Source organism: Tympanuchus pallidicinctus, unplaced genomic scaffold, assembly GCF_026119805.1.
Source record: "Tympanuchus pallidicinctus isolate F22 unplaced genomic scaffold, pur_lepc_1.0 scaffold4, whole genome shotgun sequence".
Lineage (NCBI taxonomy): Eukaryota > Metazoa > Chordata > Aves > Galliformes > Phasianidae > Tympanuchus > Tympanuchus pallidicinctus.
The window spans coordinates 49845358-49860285 of NW_026294758.1; the positions used below are offsets into that span (position 1 = coordinate 49845358).

Here is a 14928-nt window from a genome sequence, read left to right on the forward strand (position 1 = left end):
AGACACAGGCGGCCGAACAGCCGCTCCGGCCTTTTCTGCCCATTTCGTCCCTTTCTTGCCCCACCGAGCCGGGCCGCAGCCCTAGGACCGAGCAGAGCGACGCCTGTCCCCAAGTCGGAACCAAAGCGCCGCGGGGTGGTTTCCACCCGGGGCGGCCTGAGGAAGGGACGGCCCTTTTCGCTGCGCAGGGGCGAGCGGCGTGGAGTGAGCGTGACGTGCGGCCGCCGCCATGGTACGGCGGGGGGCCGGAGCCGGTGGTCGGGGGCCGGGGCAGGGGACGGGGACGGAGGCTGGGGACGGGGACGGAGGCTGGGGACGGAGGCTGGGGACGGAGACGGCCCCGCTGCTCCGTGCGGATGGGGTGCTTCCCGGTCTCGTCCCGGCGGTGTGACGCACTGAACGCGCTGTCCTGTGCCCGCAGCCGCAGAACGAGCACATCGAGCTGCACCGCAAGCGGTACGGCTATCGGCTGGACTACCATGAGAGAAAGAGGAAGAAGGAAGGGCGCGAGGCTCACGAGCGCTCCAGGAAGGCCAAGAAGATGATCGGGCTGAAGGCCAAGCTGTATCACAAGCAGCGCCACGCCGAGAAGATCCAGATGAAAAAGACGTGAGTAGCGCTGTCCTGACATTATGTCTGCACGGCGTCTGCGGGACTGAGACAGCCACAAAGGCTGTCAGCTGCGTGGCCCCTTGTACTTCTTACATATTGCTTAAGTTTGGGACAGAGTGCTTAAGACGCTTCTGATGTCCTCTCTTCTCAGTGCCTTTTTTTTTTTTAATCGTTGCAGTTAACGACTCTTCCTAAAAGCATTCCTTAGTACGTGCATTAATTAGCAGTAGCAATTGCAATAATGTAATCGTGGCAGAATGCAAAAACGCTATATTGGCTTTCAGTCTAATGGTAACGACAGCAGAATATGCTTGGCTTTGTCTGTTAGGCCCTTTGCTTTAAGCCAGTTCCTCAGTAAGTCTTGCATTACAATCTGAATGAGCTGACAGGCTTCAGAGGGCTCTAATCTGCCAGCTGTCATGTTTAGCTTCCTATGAAAAGTACTTGGGCACTGTTCCTTAAATGTAAACTCTGTACTTACTTTAAAGAATATTTTGAATAGGCACAACCTAAGCTATTATATCTCAAAATTTGCTTCTTTTCCGTTCTTAATACTGTGTTGTTGCTGTTTGTTTCTTCTTGAAGAATTAAGATGCATGAGAAGAGAAATACAAAGGAAAAGAATGAGGAAAAAACACCTAAAGGAGCTGTACCAGCATACCTGCTAGACAGAGAGGGCCAGTCCCGGGCTAAGGTTCTCTCTAACATGATCAAACAGAAACGAAAAGAAAAAGCTGTAAGTAGCTGGATTAAAATTCAGATACTTAGTATTACTTATGGTGATGATTATTCTGTTATTGATGCTTAAGTGGCATCCAGGTTACAAGCAAGGTCTGATTATTGTTCTTATACAAAAGCTAAAACTTTGAATAGCATAGCCACCTTGAGCAAAAATAAGCAAATGCAAAGTCTTGATTTCCATAAGCTTAAATGCTAATTAAAATAAGTAGCTATTATAAGTAGCTATTAGTTGCATAAAACACATGGTTTACAGCTACTCTGATCAGTTACATTTTATTTTGTACTTCGATTCTCCTGTTTCATTTAGAAATGGCACATACCTAACGACAGTTGTGTTTCCTATAGGGGAAATGGGAGGTTCCCTTGCCAAAGGTCCGAGCACAGGGAGAAACAGAAGTTTTAAAGGTGATTCGTACAGGAAAGAGAAAGAAGAAGGCCTGGAAGAGAATGGTTACAAAAGTTTGTTTTGTTGGAGATGGCTTTACTAGGAAACCTCCTAAGTATGAACGATTCATTCGACCAATGGTAATGTTCTTGAAACTTTCAAATATTTAGGTAGTAATTATTTTAACTGTTTTGGGTTTGGCAAAGAATCACACAGAATGGCTTTGGATAGAAGGAACCTTAAAGAGCGTCTAGAAAGCTAGATGGAGTAGAATGAAGTTTCATCTAGGAACTTCCTTCTACGATAATGCACTTGATTACTACTGATTTAAAATATTCGTGTTACTTTCCTTTCTGAAATCTGAACTAGCTGGAGGTACCCCTGCAGTCACTGTCTGCATTGTAATATTTACATCCTGTCTCCCGTAACTGAGATGACATCAGTGAGTTAAAGCCGTGAGTTCTCAAATTAACATGGGAAGATCTTCAGCATAAGCACTTCAAAAGCTTCTTTCTTTTTCAAGCTACTAGGATTCTATCAGCTGCAGGGGCTAACTCTGTTGTCAGACTCACGTACTCCCTCCTTCTGATTTGTTAGCTAAGCTGAAGGCACAGTGGTGACAGTATGCAAAGAAGCTGTTGTGTCTGCTTGGCCTTTCCTTACACAAATACAAGTAACAGGGTGCAGGCCTTAGCAGTCTAGCAGCACAGAAGAAAAATCAGATTCATTATGACAGTGTAGTTTATTTATATAAATACTGAGTAGAAACCTTGGATAGGTTTTATTGATACACAAAGTGATACTGTATTTAGTGATAAAGACCCAATTACAGTGTACAGGTACCTAGACAGAAAGGGGTGTAATAGGTGAGTGTTTAATAGTTCACAGCACATGAAAAGCATTTTCAGGTTTACAAGTATAAAGGAAAAAAATTGTCTGAAAACTGCTAATGCTTTACAATAAACACCTCACTTCTTCATGAAATGTGCTTTACTTGTGGAAGTGATTATTCTTCTTTTATTACTGTTAAAAAACCTGCTTTATGAAAGTAGCTGTTTTAAAAAAAAAGTACCTAGCTTTGTCATTAATCAGGTTGTTAACAAGCCTTCTATAGTAAGCCAATTACTTTCTGTGTTCTGGCTTGTTTCATTCTTCCCTGTTTCATAAAATGCGTAAATCTGAGGATGTAAAGCTAGAAGTGTTAAATTAGCTGTGAGGCCTCCAAGTATATACTAATGTTTTCTAACACCTTGTGCTACAGGGCTTACGTTTCAAGAAGGCACACGTGACACATCCTGAACTTAAAGCTACTTTTTGCCTGCCTATCCTTGGTGTAAAAAAGAATCCTTCTTCTCCTCTGTATACAAGTTTGGGTGTGATTACCAAAGGTACTGTCATTGAAGTGAATGTGAGCGAACTGGGCCTCGTGACACAAGGGGGCAAAGTCATTTGGGGTAAGTTCTTTATCCAGTAGCAGCACTTCAGAACAAGCTGTAAGTCTTTATTGCCTGAGTGTACTGTGAAGCCCTTGTCTTGTAAAGTGTCATAATTTATCCCTGTTGAGTTTTGGTTGTAGCAGAAGCAACAACCGGGACAGCTTTGAAAAGTTTTAATCTTAGGCTTTCAGTTCATACTTTGAACATCAAATTAGGTGAAGATCAGAAGAAGGACTTCCAAGACATAAGCAATCATATCAAGCAATGTTACAAGGCCGTTAAGACTTATCCATGTGAATTATGAATGATTATATGGCCATGTTTTCAGTCATGTGCACAAACATCTTCATCGAATCTGACTAACTTCTCTAACAGTGAGGCTGACTTGGACTGTGACAGAACCTATGATTTTTATGAATTCCTCAAGGTTCTGGGTATGTTATAAAGACAGGGTGAGCAAGATATTTTGAGAACTGAAGTTTGCAGGTCATCAGAAAGCATACTTAGATTTGTAGTGCATTCAATTTTGAAATAGCAATTCCTTCCACTTCCAAGCGGTCTTGTGGATTAAATTTTCAAAATGGAAGAATTGTAATTTACTGTGTTAACTTTTAATTTCCTTTTCCCTTTAGGAAAATATGCTCAAGTAACAAACAATCCAGAAAATGATGGCTGTATTAATGCAGTTCTGCTCGTCTAAATTGTTTGATAGTACACATTGGACACTGCCTTCCACAAAATCAGTGGAGTTTCAACAATTTTGGAAGATCTCTGGAACCTTCAATCAGTCAGGCATGCTGACCCCTTAAGTGTGCCAGAAAAGACTGTTCAGATTTTTATATTTAAAATCTGTTTATCTGACCATTGTCTGAATAAAGAGATTCAATTTTTATGTTTTGCTACTATGTTATGGATTTGATCTTAACCTTCATGATTCTAGAGCAGCAGTCAAGCAGCTGAGATTACTTTCTACAAATATTTAGCTCACATCCCTAGTGGCAGCCATTATCTGCTGTGATGGTTTACTGTAAAGCTGAAGTTACAGAGATAAGAACTTGCATCCCGCTGCATACAGTAGAGGTGGAAGAATGCAGTCTTGCTGCAGACTGACATTAGAAATTTAACTTGCAGTTTGGTATTTGCCATGGAGAAGGATGGGTTTGGATCACAGATGCTATTGTGAGTGTGCAGGAAGGGAAGCATGTTAGAATCATGGAATGGCTTGGGACCTCAAGGATTATTGGGTTGCAACCCCCCTGTCCCAGGCAAGGCTGCCAGCCACTAGATCAGGTGCTAGGTTAGGTTGCCCAACACCCCATGCAGCCCATTCTTGGAAAACCTCCAGGGATGGGGCATCCACAGCTTCTCTGGGCAGCCTGTACCGCTGCCTCACCACCTGCTCAGTGAAGGACTTCTCCCTGACATCTAATCTAAATCTTCCCTCTTTTAGTTTCAAGCCATTCCCCCTTGTCCTATCAGCCTGTGTAGAAAGTTGATTTCCCTCCTGTTTGTAATATTCCTTTCAATATCAGAAGGCAGTAATGTGAGAATGGCATAACAGTACTGACGTTACAATTCACCATAGCAATCTTGGGTGCTTTTAAGAAACATTAAAGTGAAACTGAAGTCACAAGCATCAGCTGGTAGCGTATATTTAGCTTCCATCTTCAAAATACAGGAAAACAAAAGCTGCTTTTACACTGACTTCTTCCAGTCAAGAATTTTGTGGTAAATAAACTAGGCACCATCTATCACTACAAACACACACTGATATACACACCATTTATTCCTATTTTTACATAGTACTTCAGTTCAAGCAGAGGAGCTTTTAAGCACAAACTTGAAGTAAAATCTTCAACTTTTTCCAGTTTATGAGAACCCTCTGATTGTAAGAGGGAACCTTCAAACAAAGCTCAAGGTTCTTCACAAGCCAAATTGTAAGTAGTCTGGGGGGGATTGTTTTTAAACACAAAAGAGGCAGCTACCTGCACCTGTCATGCCTGCAATAAGCTACAGGAATAGGCAGTCTGAGTATCAGATAATAGCAAATAAAATTTGAAAGGACCTGCTGAAACTGTCTAAGCCCCTACTTAAAGCAGAGTCAACTATAGTGGTCTGAGGACCATGTTCAGACAGGTTTTAACGATCTCTAGGGATGGTGACTTACGATGGGCAACATGATCCAGTGTTTGACCACCCTGAGTGTAAGTTAGGAAGCTTAATGGAATTTTCTTCACTCCAGTTTGTAGCCACCGCTTCTCATTCTGTGATTCTGTTACTGAGCTCCACTAAGAATCTGGCTCCATCTCTGTACCCTCAGAGCAGGTATTTGTACAGAATACCCCCAGCCTCAAACCTTTTAACTAAATTCTAGCACTCTCAGCCTTATGTGCAAGTGATGCTCCAGTCATCTTCATGACCATAACAGCATTTCCAGATCAGGAACTCTAGCCAGGAGCATCCTGCTTCTGCGCGTTCTGTGATTTCTCTTACACCACCTGACAGAAGCAGTACTTTAACTGTTTCCCCTTCTTTCAAACTACTTTGTTAGTTTATCAGTTCACCCTAGAGTGGACTCTGCACTGTAACTGACTATGGTTCTTGTTTATTTCTGCAATGGTAAATGATTCAAAACTAAAATCAGGTCACAAGCTAGTAAGCAATTTGCTTGGGGAGAGGGCATTTTGTCAAAATGTTACATTACCTTTTAATGCATTTTAATAACATAAATAAACTCAGCTGCCTCAAGAGCACTACTACACTGCGTTGTAAATACATGACTTATTGGCCGAGTCATACAATTATTGCAAATAAAATTGTATTTTAAATACTATACAGAGTTGATAAGTTCATAGCAACGCATGATGGGAACTGCATACAGTAAACATACTTCTTAAAAAGCTGTAGAATAGGCTGCTTCATAAGATGCATAAGTTAAGTAAATACAGCTTTTTAAGTACAGGAATTCTTTTTCAATGAATATACTTACAGCATTTAAAGCTCTTCGGTAGCAGACAGACTGCAAGATAATAGATTGCAAAATAACACCAAATGTAACTACACTGTTTTGTTCTAGTGAATTAAACCACTTTAAAAGATGCCTCCTGCATAGCAGAAAGGAATCAAATACTTAAAAATAAGTCACAAAATAAGTTTAATTACCTTTTCAAAACATTTCAAAAGCAGTCAACACAATACAAAGAAAGGAAAAGTCAAGACAATACAAAGAAAGGAAAATTCAGAACACACTAACTAGCTCTAAGTACAGTACTCTAGAACAGCATCACATCTTCCATAGGATTTATAAACACTAGTTTAAAAAACATCTAACACCACATTCATGAAAATAAATATAGAAGTATATCCCCTTGGTAATATCTTTTAATGGTCGAGGAAAGGATGAAACTTAGGCCTATTTATTGCTCTTTTCATCCTAGTAGTGTTGGTAAGTTCTAAATGATCGATTTGATTACTGACACCCACAAGTGAAATGGAAAAGAAGTACACCAACAAAGAAAGTATGAGTTACTAAATTAAAACCAAATTGGAATAAATACATATCTTTATGTAAAGGGCTATGGAACATGAGAACAGCAAACAAGAATTCTGCATGAAATGAAGAAGCCAAAAGAAACTGTGAGAAACAAAGCAAGTTCTATTGAAAATTAAGCAGCAGTACAAGGGAAACATTTTAACAAGCAATGCATTCAAACACAAAACCATTGACTATTTAAGTGCAAGGTTGAAATCACAAATAAAGATTCTTTAAACTCCATTCCCAGGCTAAATAAAGCTCAAACATAATACTGCTCGCTTTGACCATACACACACAGTTTTACAACATACCATAACAGTATCTGGTACAAACAAATGAACTTGATGAACTTTAATCATTGGTTGCTGGTGTGGTAAGATCTTAAATTCTTTAGCAATTCAATGGTCTAAGCCAGACATTAAACCGACCAAAGAAAAACTGTCCAGGCATAAAACAGTTTTTCCCAAGATAAAACATTTCAGTCGATACAGTTGTCAGACAAGTTTCCCTGCTTCAATGCAATGGAAGGTACAGATTATTAAACTACTGTTCCAACTGGACAACCATCACAACAATACAAACCATTATTTAAATCAGTAGTTTGATTTGGCTACTCAATATTTATTGCAAGACGACTGATGCCCAAGAAATTATTAGAGAAACAAACTCCATTCCAGCTCGACGTACTGCTGTGATCACAGTTAAGAACTATTTCTAGGTTTCAAGACCATACTGCTTATTAGAACTGCTAATTGCACCACCACTGCCCACAATAGGTAGATAACAATCTGGACATTGGCTAATATCTCAGGTACCCCAAACAAACAGAGCTAGCTACTCAAGAGTATACCTAAAGATGTGAATTTTAGCTCAGTATTTTAAAACTTTCTGGAGTTTGATCAGATACCTGACTCTTTTCAGCAGAAACCAAGACTGACCTCATTTAATAATTCCGTTGTAGTTTTTCCTGCATTCAATACATAAATGTCCTAAGAATAAGATACTAATTGTAACTAGTTCCAACTTAGCCATGAAAAGAAATATCAGAAGTCAAATAACCTTCCCACAAAGGGTTTTCCAACCTCACAGGAAAAACCCAGACAAACGTATGCATAAAAAAAAAATCCATCTAGAGGAAATAAGTGGCTCTCGCCTGTTTGTGAACAACAGAATTCTTGAATGTGAACATATTTGTACCAATTGAAGTATTTAACAGATTAGTATGTAGTACAGTTTGCTCTAACAAACACAAAATGAATGACTAAAAACTGCATACAATCAGCATTTTTTAAACTATCAGGTTCCATCCTTAGCAATGTAACAGATGTGTGCTTTGTGTGTGTGTGGTTTTCTTTTTTTTCTTTTTTTTTTACAGTAACTTAGCATTATAAGACAAATCATACTATTGGTAACAAGTTTTGTTCCATGTGCATTATGGAAAATGTTTTATTAGTTTTAGGAATTCTTAAGGTTCACTTGAATGTGTTTACAAACAACCATAAAAGATCTTGAATGTTTGCCAGTTGCAAGGTTCATAAGTTGTAACTGCATACTGACAGGGAATTACAACTATGCTCAACATCCAAACTCAGTTATCTCATCCTCTCTGAAGTCTAAAGTTTGAATCAAAAATTTATGTAATACATGCATCTAATAAAAACAAAAGCAACACTTCCTACATAAGCTTTTTTTTTTTTTTTTTACAGATTAAAAGTAGGATTGTATTTCAACAGGTGAAATAAATAGTAAGAATACATCTTAGCTAAAATGCTTTATAAATACGCTTAAACTATAGGCATAGTCTTACTTTAGCTTCATGGAGGGATAAAAATTAAGACAGCATTGCAACTATTCAAGTGAACCCTAACAGCAATCTTCAGAAGCCCAGCACTTCCAAGACACAGTAGGAGATTAGTTTATTAATCTAAGATTAACTAGCAAGGCTGCTCTTTCTTATTCCTGACTTTTCAGCTCTTTACAAGAGGAACTTCACTTACTGAAATAAACATATTGCCAATCAAGGAGTAACTCAATGTAAACCTGACAAACTGTATTAAATATATACTTCGCTAAGAGAATTTCTGAAAGCAAATATGCATAATAGCCTGTTTGTATTTCTGCTTGTATATAGCAAGGTTTAGTTCTTGTTTTTAGTAAGATCTATGAACTGGGAATCAGTACAGAAATTACACTCAATTTACAAAAAGGAAGTGGGAATCACAAACATTTGCAACAATCGCCTGATAACACCTAAAGGCGCAGAAGTTCAGAAAAAGAAAAAAGCATTCACTGAAATATCCACTAATATTTTGACACTAATAAATGTCACAATCACCTGAAATTTCGGAGTTCACAGGAGTCACATACCTGGCAGTTACAATGTTTTAACAGCATCAGCTAATCATCTGGAAAACAAAGCACCACTTCCAATCAGACCAATATTAGATCAAAAATTGTCTTGTCCCATAACATAACAAGCAATCAAGTATCCATTCAGCACATGCAAGTAGTTAGAAAGGCTGTTCAAACAACTCTGTAAGCATACTGGAGTGAGGACTCCAGTATTCTGGAGAAACTCACGCTTAACAAGACATCCACTTTGGAAGCCACAGATATAGTTTACTGTGTATGCAACTCTAAACTTCATTTTAGGTGTGCGCTATTGTAGATGCTGTGCTGATTTTGTTACTGGTAACTCAGCTGTTTCAAGTGATTAGCAAATCAAATTTGCCAGTTTGGGAGTCAGAAGCAGAGCCATTCTCTCCAGTTTCACTCTAATAAAGGACAGATGCTATGTTATATTGTTTTGATATACAGAGTTACAACTTCTTGTATATTTCGAGACCTAGAATTACAATCTGACATTCTTTTAATCTCATCCGAAAAAGCCTGTGAGGAGTTAACAAGAAGAGAGGAGGGATGTTTCTTGTTCTCTACTGTGGAGAGATGCAGAACACTCAAATATTTTAAATTCTTTTAAAATAATTTGTGATGAATGGCCTCATGAAATTCTATGAAAATTTTAGTAACTTTAATAAAGCCAGAATTTCATACTTCATTTTTCCTTCCCAGACTGACACCTGAAATATGCAAACTGTTCCTTCGCCAGCACAACTTTATTCGGAGTGTATGGTTTATAAAAGAAGAAGACTGGCTGTTTATCTCATTCTTGGAAGAAGATCAATGTCTACTGGTTAAAAATTTAAGAAACCTTGAGCAAAGGTGATGAATCTCAAAAGGAAGCCCAACCCAGTATTTATTGTGAACGTCTGTGTCCTATACGTTTTCGTTACACCCTAGCGTTTTACACAAAATAACAAGTTTTTTTTCGTACAAACAGATGAATTAACAATTTATTTTAAGCTGGCTTTCCTTTTTTCTTGGGTGGACCTTTGTAACCTTTGGCCTTCCTTCGCAAATTTCTCCGATCCACAATGGGCACCTCGATTTCTGCCTCCTCAGAGCTGCTGTCAGCTGCCCGCTCTGCCGTCTGCGTGTACTGCTCCGTCTGCGTGTACTGCTCTGTCTGCTCAGCAGACTCCTCCAAGTGCTCTTCTGTCTGGTTCTTCTGTCCTTCCTGTCCAGAAGGCTGCTGAAAAGAAACACCCTCCAGTTCAACCACTATCAAAGAGCTCTGACCCAAAGCAACAGAAGCCTCCTGTGAGTTCTGCTCTGCTTCCTCATTTTGATCTTCCCCTGAGGAAGCTGGCTTGCGTGACACATTTTCAGAAACAGCCTCTTCAACTGCTTCACTTTTGACAGAGTTTGGTAGTCCATTGTTTGAGATTTCTTCCTTTGGTGTTAAAGCAACTACGTTTTCAGTGGATGATTTTTTTTCTTCAGATTCTTGCTTGTCTTCCTCAATACCCTTCTTCTCCACCAATGCACTTTCTTCAGTCAGTCCTTCTGAATCATCTGCATTTATAACCTGAGTGTGTGCCAAAACAAAGGGATTATTAATTGAAGATAGAAAAAGATGAACAACTTTTAACCTTAGTTAGCAACTACAGAGGATATTTTGGCATTCAAGAGATCCCATTAATGCATATACAGTCAACTAACCAACCTTCTCCTCCTCATTGCACAAAACTATTTTGTGAATTGAATTTGATATTCAGTGTTCCCCACTATGTTTTCATATTCAAAGTATTAAAAAAAAAAAAAAAAAAGAGTAGACATATTCTGAAATTATATCCAGGGAAAGATACCAGTGTTTCAAAACCACCAATGGTAAAATCTGCGTTATTGAAGAGTATTTTACCAGTAATTAATTGCTTGTACACTCAATCAGTGAAGATGTACTAGATAAAATACAGATGCTGCTTTCAGACATATCCAACAAACAATTCAGACAGAAACAGCTGTTTCAGTACTGCCAAGGGACAATGGAGAAAATTATCTTTTTTTGCTTTCTTTTATCTTTCTGTTATTGCAAATATATGCCCCACTTCTGCATATCAAAGCAGAAATGGTACTATATTTTGTCAATGGATTTGCATCATCTGACCTAATAACTGCATCTCCCAAGAATTTCACACAGTGGTGGGGGCCTCCTCCTCATTGTTACATAACAAAAAGAGGAAACAGCAAGGTATGTATATTCCAAAGGAAAAACAACATTTTGTTTCAATTCTCTCACCTTCTCTGACACAGCCTCTTTTGCTGGAGACTCAAGGATTAATGGAACAAGCAGTGTTAACGGTTCTTCTTGACTCTCAGTCTGCAACTTTGATTCAACACCTAGGACTTCATTTGCAGTTTCCTCTTCAGCCGTAACTAAGGTCTTAGTAGTTTCTTCTGCTACCTCCCCATTAAGAGATTCAGATGGAGTTCCCTAAAAATTACATTTTTAAGTCAAGATTATGCCAAGCTTTATCCCTGACACTAGCAGTGTATGTGTTCTAAATTTGTTTTTTTAATAAGAAAAGCAGCTACCTTCAGCTAAGCTTGAAATATATAGCAAGTCCAGCACATACCAGCTATGCAATTACTAATCCAGCGTATTAGCTTGGTGTTGTTAACTGTCCTAGGTTTCTGACTACGGCTTATGTGATTAACAGCCAAACCAAGTAGCATGCATGCTACAGTCATTCCTTGAAATGTCAGATGATGAACCCAGCACAGTTTATTTTTCACTTTCTCACAAATCAGTAAGAATATAAAATCCTGGAGGTATCATCAGGCACTAAGGATACTCCAAGATCTAAATTTAAGCTTGTATACAGTAACAAGACTTTGTTTAAATCCAACTTCTACCTATAAAGCCAACCGCTTTACAGTGAGAAGAAAGAGGCAACAGTGAAGCACATCACCTATTGATTTCTTCTGTTAAACTTTTCCCCTTTTTTCAGAGGTACTGGATCAGACCTCAACCTTACTCCAGTTCTCTGCAATATTTAAGAAGCTCAAATCAATCAAGAACGCTATGTCAATAAAAAAGCTAAAAATTTATTTTGCCTATGAACTCTACTTCAAAAAAGTCATGAAATGCAGTGATTCGGAAGGGACCCATAAGGATCATCAGCTCCAGCACCTGGCTCCACATAGGAACATCCAAAAGCCAAATCTTACCTTCGAGATCAAACATCTCCTGAATTCCAACAGGCTTGATGTTATGACCACTGTCCCAGGGAGCCTGTTCCAGTACTCAGCCACACTCTGGTGAAGAACTTTTTCCTAATCCCCAACCTGACCCTGCCATGAAGTATCTCCATCAATTCCCTCGGGCCCTGCCACTGTCACCAGAGAGCAGAACTCAGCGCTGCCCTTCAGCTCCCTTCATGAGGGGCTGAAGCTGCCGTGAGGCCTCCACTCAGACTGCTCTTCTCTGGGCTGAACAAACCAAGGGATATCAGCTGCTCCTCATACATCCTGTCCTCTCAACCTTTAACTATTTTCACAGCTCTGACTTAGATGCCCTCTAATAGTTTTACATTTTTTATGTTCTGCCAAAACTGCACACTGTGCTTGAGGTGAGGCCACATCAGCACAGAGTAAGAGACAACCTTTTCCCTCAAACAGCTAGTGATGCCATGCCTGATGCATGTAAGTTTATAAGAATTTTCCACTGTCAGTAATTCTGTACAAGCTTTAGCTTCTCAGATATGCTACTCAACAAAGCATCAGTGCAAAAACTGAACAATCCCATAGATCAAGGCAGCAAGGGACATATTTAATGGAAACTATAGCCATGTTCTGAACACAGTCATCTACCATGATTATTAGAAACTATCTTACCTCCTTCTCGCTCAGCTTCTCAGATGGCGATGTATGTAGCTCAGTTTCTAATACACTCTGGTCCTCTTCAGAAGTGATCATTTCCTCACCACTTTCAACATCAACCTCAGGTTCTTCCTCAATAACTTCAAAGCATTTAGATGTGTGAGTGGGAAGTTCTGGCCTGTAGCAGACATTTATATATACGCCCCAGTCAGGTTTTATTTTGCAGTAATATGCCAGCACAACAAGAGGTCAGAGATGGAGATGTCTCCCAGACTGCACAGCACTGCAGATACACATCCAGTTATATTACAGCAATAATCCGTGCTGTATGAGTACAGATATTTTTACTCTAATGATGACCAATCTATGATAGAACAAAGTCCACTTGTAAATACAACTTAATGCCTCACTATTTTATTACTGTTATTTCCAGTATCAGAAATGGATGTTTTGGTGCTATTATTCTTCACATGTTTCAATTTATTTCCTCACAACAGGCTTTATTTGCATTAATTTTAAAACCAAGCAAGCAAAGTAGAAATAAAGCAGAAGAAATTCTAGTTACCACAATGGGAGAAACTACTATAGCTGATGACTGCCCAAGCAAAAGAATAAAAAGTAATAAAAAACCAGCTCCTTTACCTGCCTGCTGATGCGTGAGGAACATTTTCCTCATCTCCTTGGGATATTTCAGGTCCAGATTCATGGCTATTTTTTCCTGTCTTGGGACGTTTTAAATGACTGCTTCGTGTCCGAATGGAAACGTGTGCTACGCTTGGGTCTTCAGACAAATAAACAAGCGCAGGCGAACAAGTGCAGATTAAGTTATGTACCTTGATAATTCATTAAAGCTGCTGAGTGCAAGTAAAACAGCATTTCACTGTGGTACTTATTTTCTGAATATACATGCATAGCTTTTTAGTAAGACCAATAACAAATAATTTTATCCAAAGACCTCCAAATGTGCTTGAGTTGGGCCACAGCACCATAGAAGAAGGCATGTTTCTACATGCTTCTCAGATGAACACACTAAGCTAGGACGCAGTAAAAGAGCTTGCTGACCTACTAGTCCATTATAATTACAGTACTGATAATCAACATTATTCTTACCTTCAGATATGCTTTCATGGTCATCCAGTGATTCTTGGTCTTTTTGAGAGTCAGTCTGACAAAAAAGCAAACCCAATGTCACACAGAAATTCAGAACTCTCTGAAATACCTTCAATTCCCTATATATGGTTGCATCTTCGTAAATAATCTTACAGAAGTGATAGTGGGGAAGAGTGACTATACCTGCTCCTAATTTAGTATGTATTATATACCTACATACGCACAGCACTAAAAGCTTTTGCTCTAGAGTACTCTAACACTTGAAAGCAAAAAAAGTGCTCTAAAGTAGATTGAAGACAAAATTTTTAAGAAATTTGCATTGTTATAGCAAGTCTGTTTTGACTAATAGAAAAGTAGATTGCAGCTGACAAGAATTTTTGTACATGAATATTCATTTTCTTTCCATAGTAAAATGTAAGAGCTCTTCTCATTAAAGCATAGTCTGAATTGAAGGCAATTCTTTTCTACTCTGAATCTGTTTTAGAAACAAGTCTGTACAAAAATAGTAATTTAAGTAAACAAGATGTAGTGGTTAAAAGGATTGTATTACTTCTTGAAGGTCCTAATAATTTTAATTCAATAGTGAAAGTTTCTTTTATTTTTAAGTCAACATTAATCTAGGTCTGAGAGAGTCTGGCAAAAAGACATGAGACAGCTGGCAAAATATTTCCAGCTGCAAATACTGCCCTAAAGAGACTCTGCAAATACATTCAATTCCTCTACTAACTAACTGATCTTGGTTAAGAAGAAATTCGATATATTATTTGCTTAAAGAAAAAATGGCAGAAATGATCAGATAATGAAACTGACGTCTTCCATTACTGGCTTGTTATTTGTCCATTCTTAAGTGTTTCAACTGTAATTCCCCTGTTTCTGTTATATGGCAA

The 14928-nt window shown here is 38.8% G+C and overlaps 2 protein-coding genes across 5 annotated transcripts in view; one reads left to right on the forward strand and one right to left on the reverse strand.

The window, feature by feature from the left end:
- The first annotated feature begins 102 nt into the window (after positions 1-102).
- NSA2 (NSA2 ribosome biogenesis factor) lies at positions 103-4066 on the forward strand. The gene is made up of 6 exons (XM_052700437.1): positions 103-232; positions 422-609; positions 1198-1348; positions 1699-1878; positions 3000-3192; positions 3807-4066. The coding sequence occupies exons 1-6, from the start codon at positions 230-232 to the stop codon at positions 3872-3874; spliced, it is 783 nt and encodes a 260-aa protein (XP_052556397.1). The 5' UTR covers positions 103-229; the 3' UTR covers positions 3875-4066.
- Positions 4067-6123: 2057 nt separating this feature from the next.
- FAM169A (family with sequence similarity 169 member A) overlaps positions 6124-14928 on the reverse strand; it is a 35659-nt gene continuing 26854 nt past the window's right edge. For all 4 annotated transcript variants that reach the window (XM_052700434.1, XM_052700431.1, XM_052700432.1 and 1 more), the window contains exons 9-13: positions 14042-14096; positions 13574-13712; positions 12947-13109; positions 11349-11543; positions 6124-10637 (exon numbers count right to left, since the gene is read on the reverse strand). In XM_052700434.1, the coding sequence (XP_052556394.1) occupies positions 10068-10637; positions 11349-11543; positions 12947-13109; positions 13574-13712; positions 14042-14096 (1122 nt within the window). In that variant the 3' untranslated portion in view covers positions 6124-10067. The remainder of the gene's footprint in view (positions 10638-11348; positions 11544-12946; positions 13110-13573; positions 13713-14041; positions 14097-14928) is intronic.

Excerpts from the sequence above, each read along its gene's own strand:
- NSA2 (XM_052700437.1), top strand. Across the intron at positions 610-1,197 it reads AAGATCCAGATGAAAAAGAC|AATTAAGATGCATGAGAAGA; the intron begins GTGAGTAGCGCT and ends TTCTTCTTGAAG. Across the intron at positions 1,349-1,698 it reads AGAAACGAAAAGAAAAAGCT|GGGAAATGGGAGGTTCCCTT; the intron begins GTAAGTAGCTGG and ends TGTTTCCTATAG.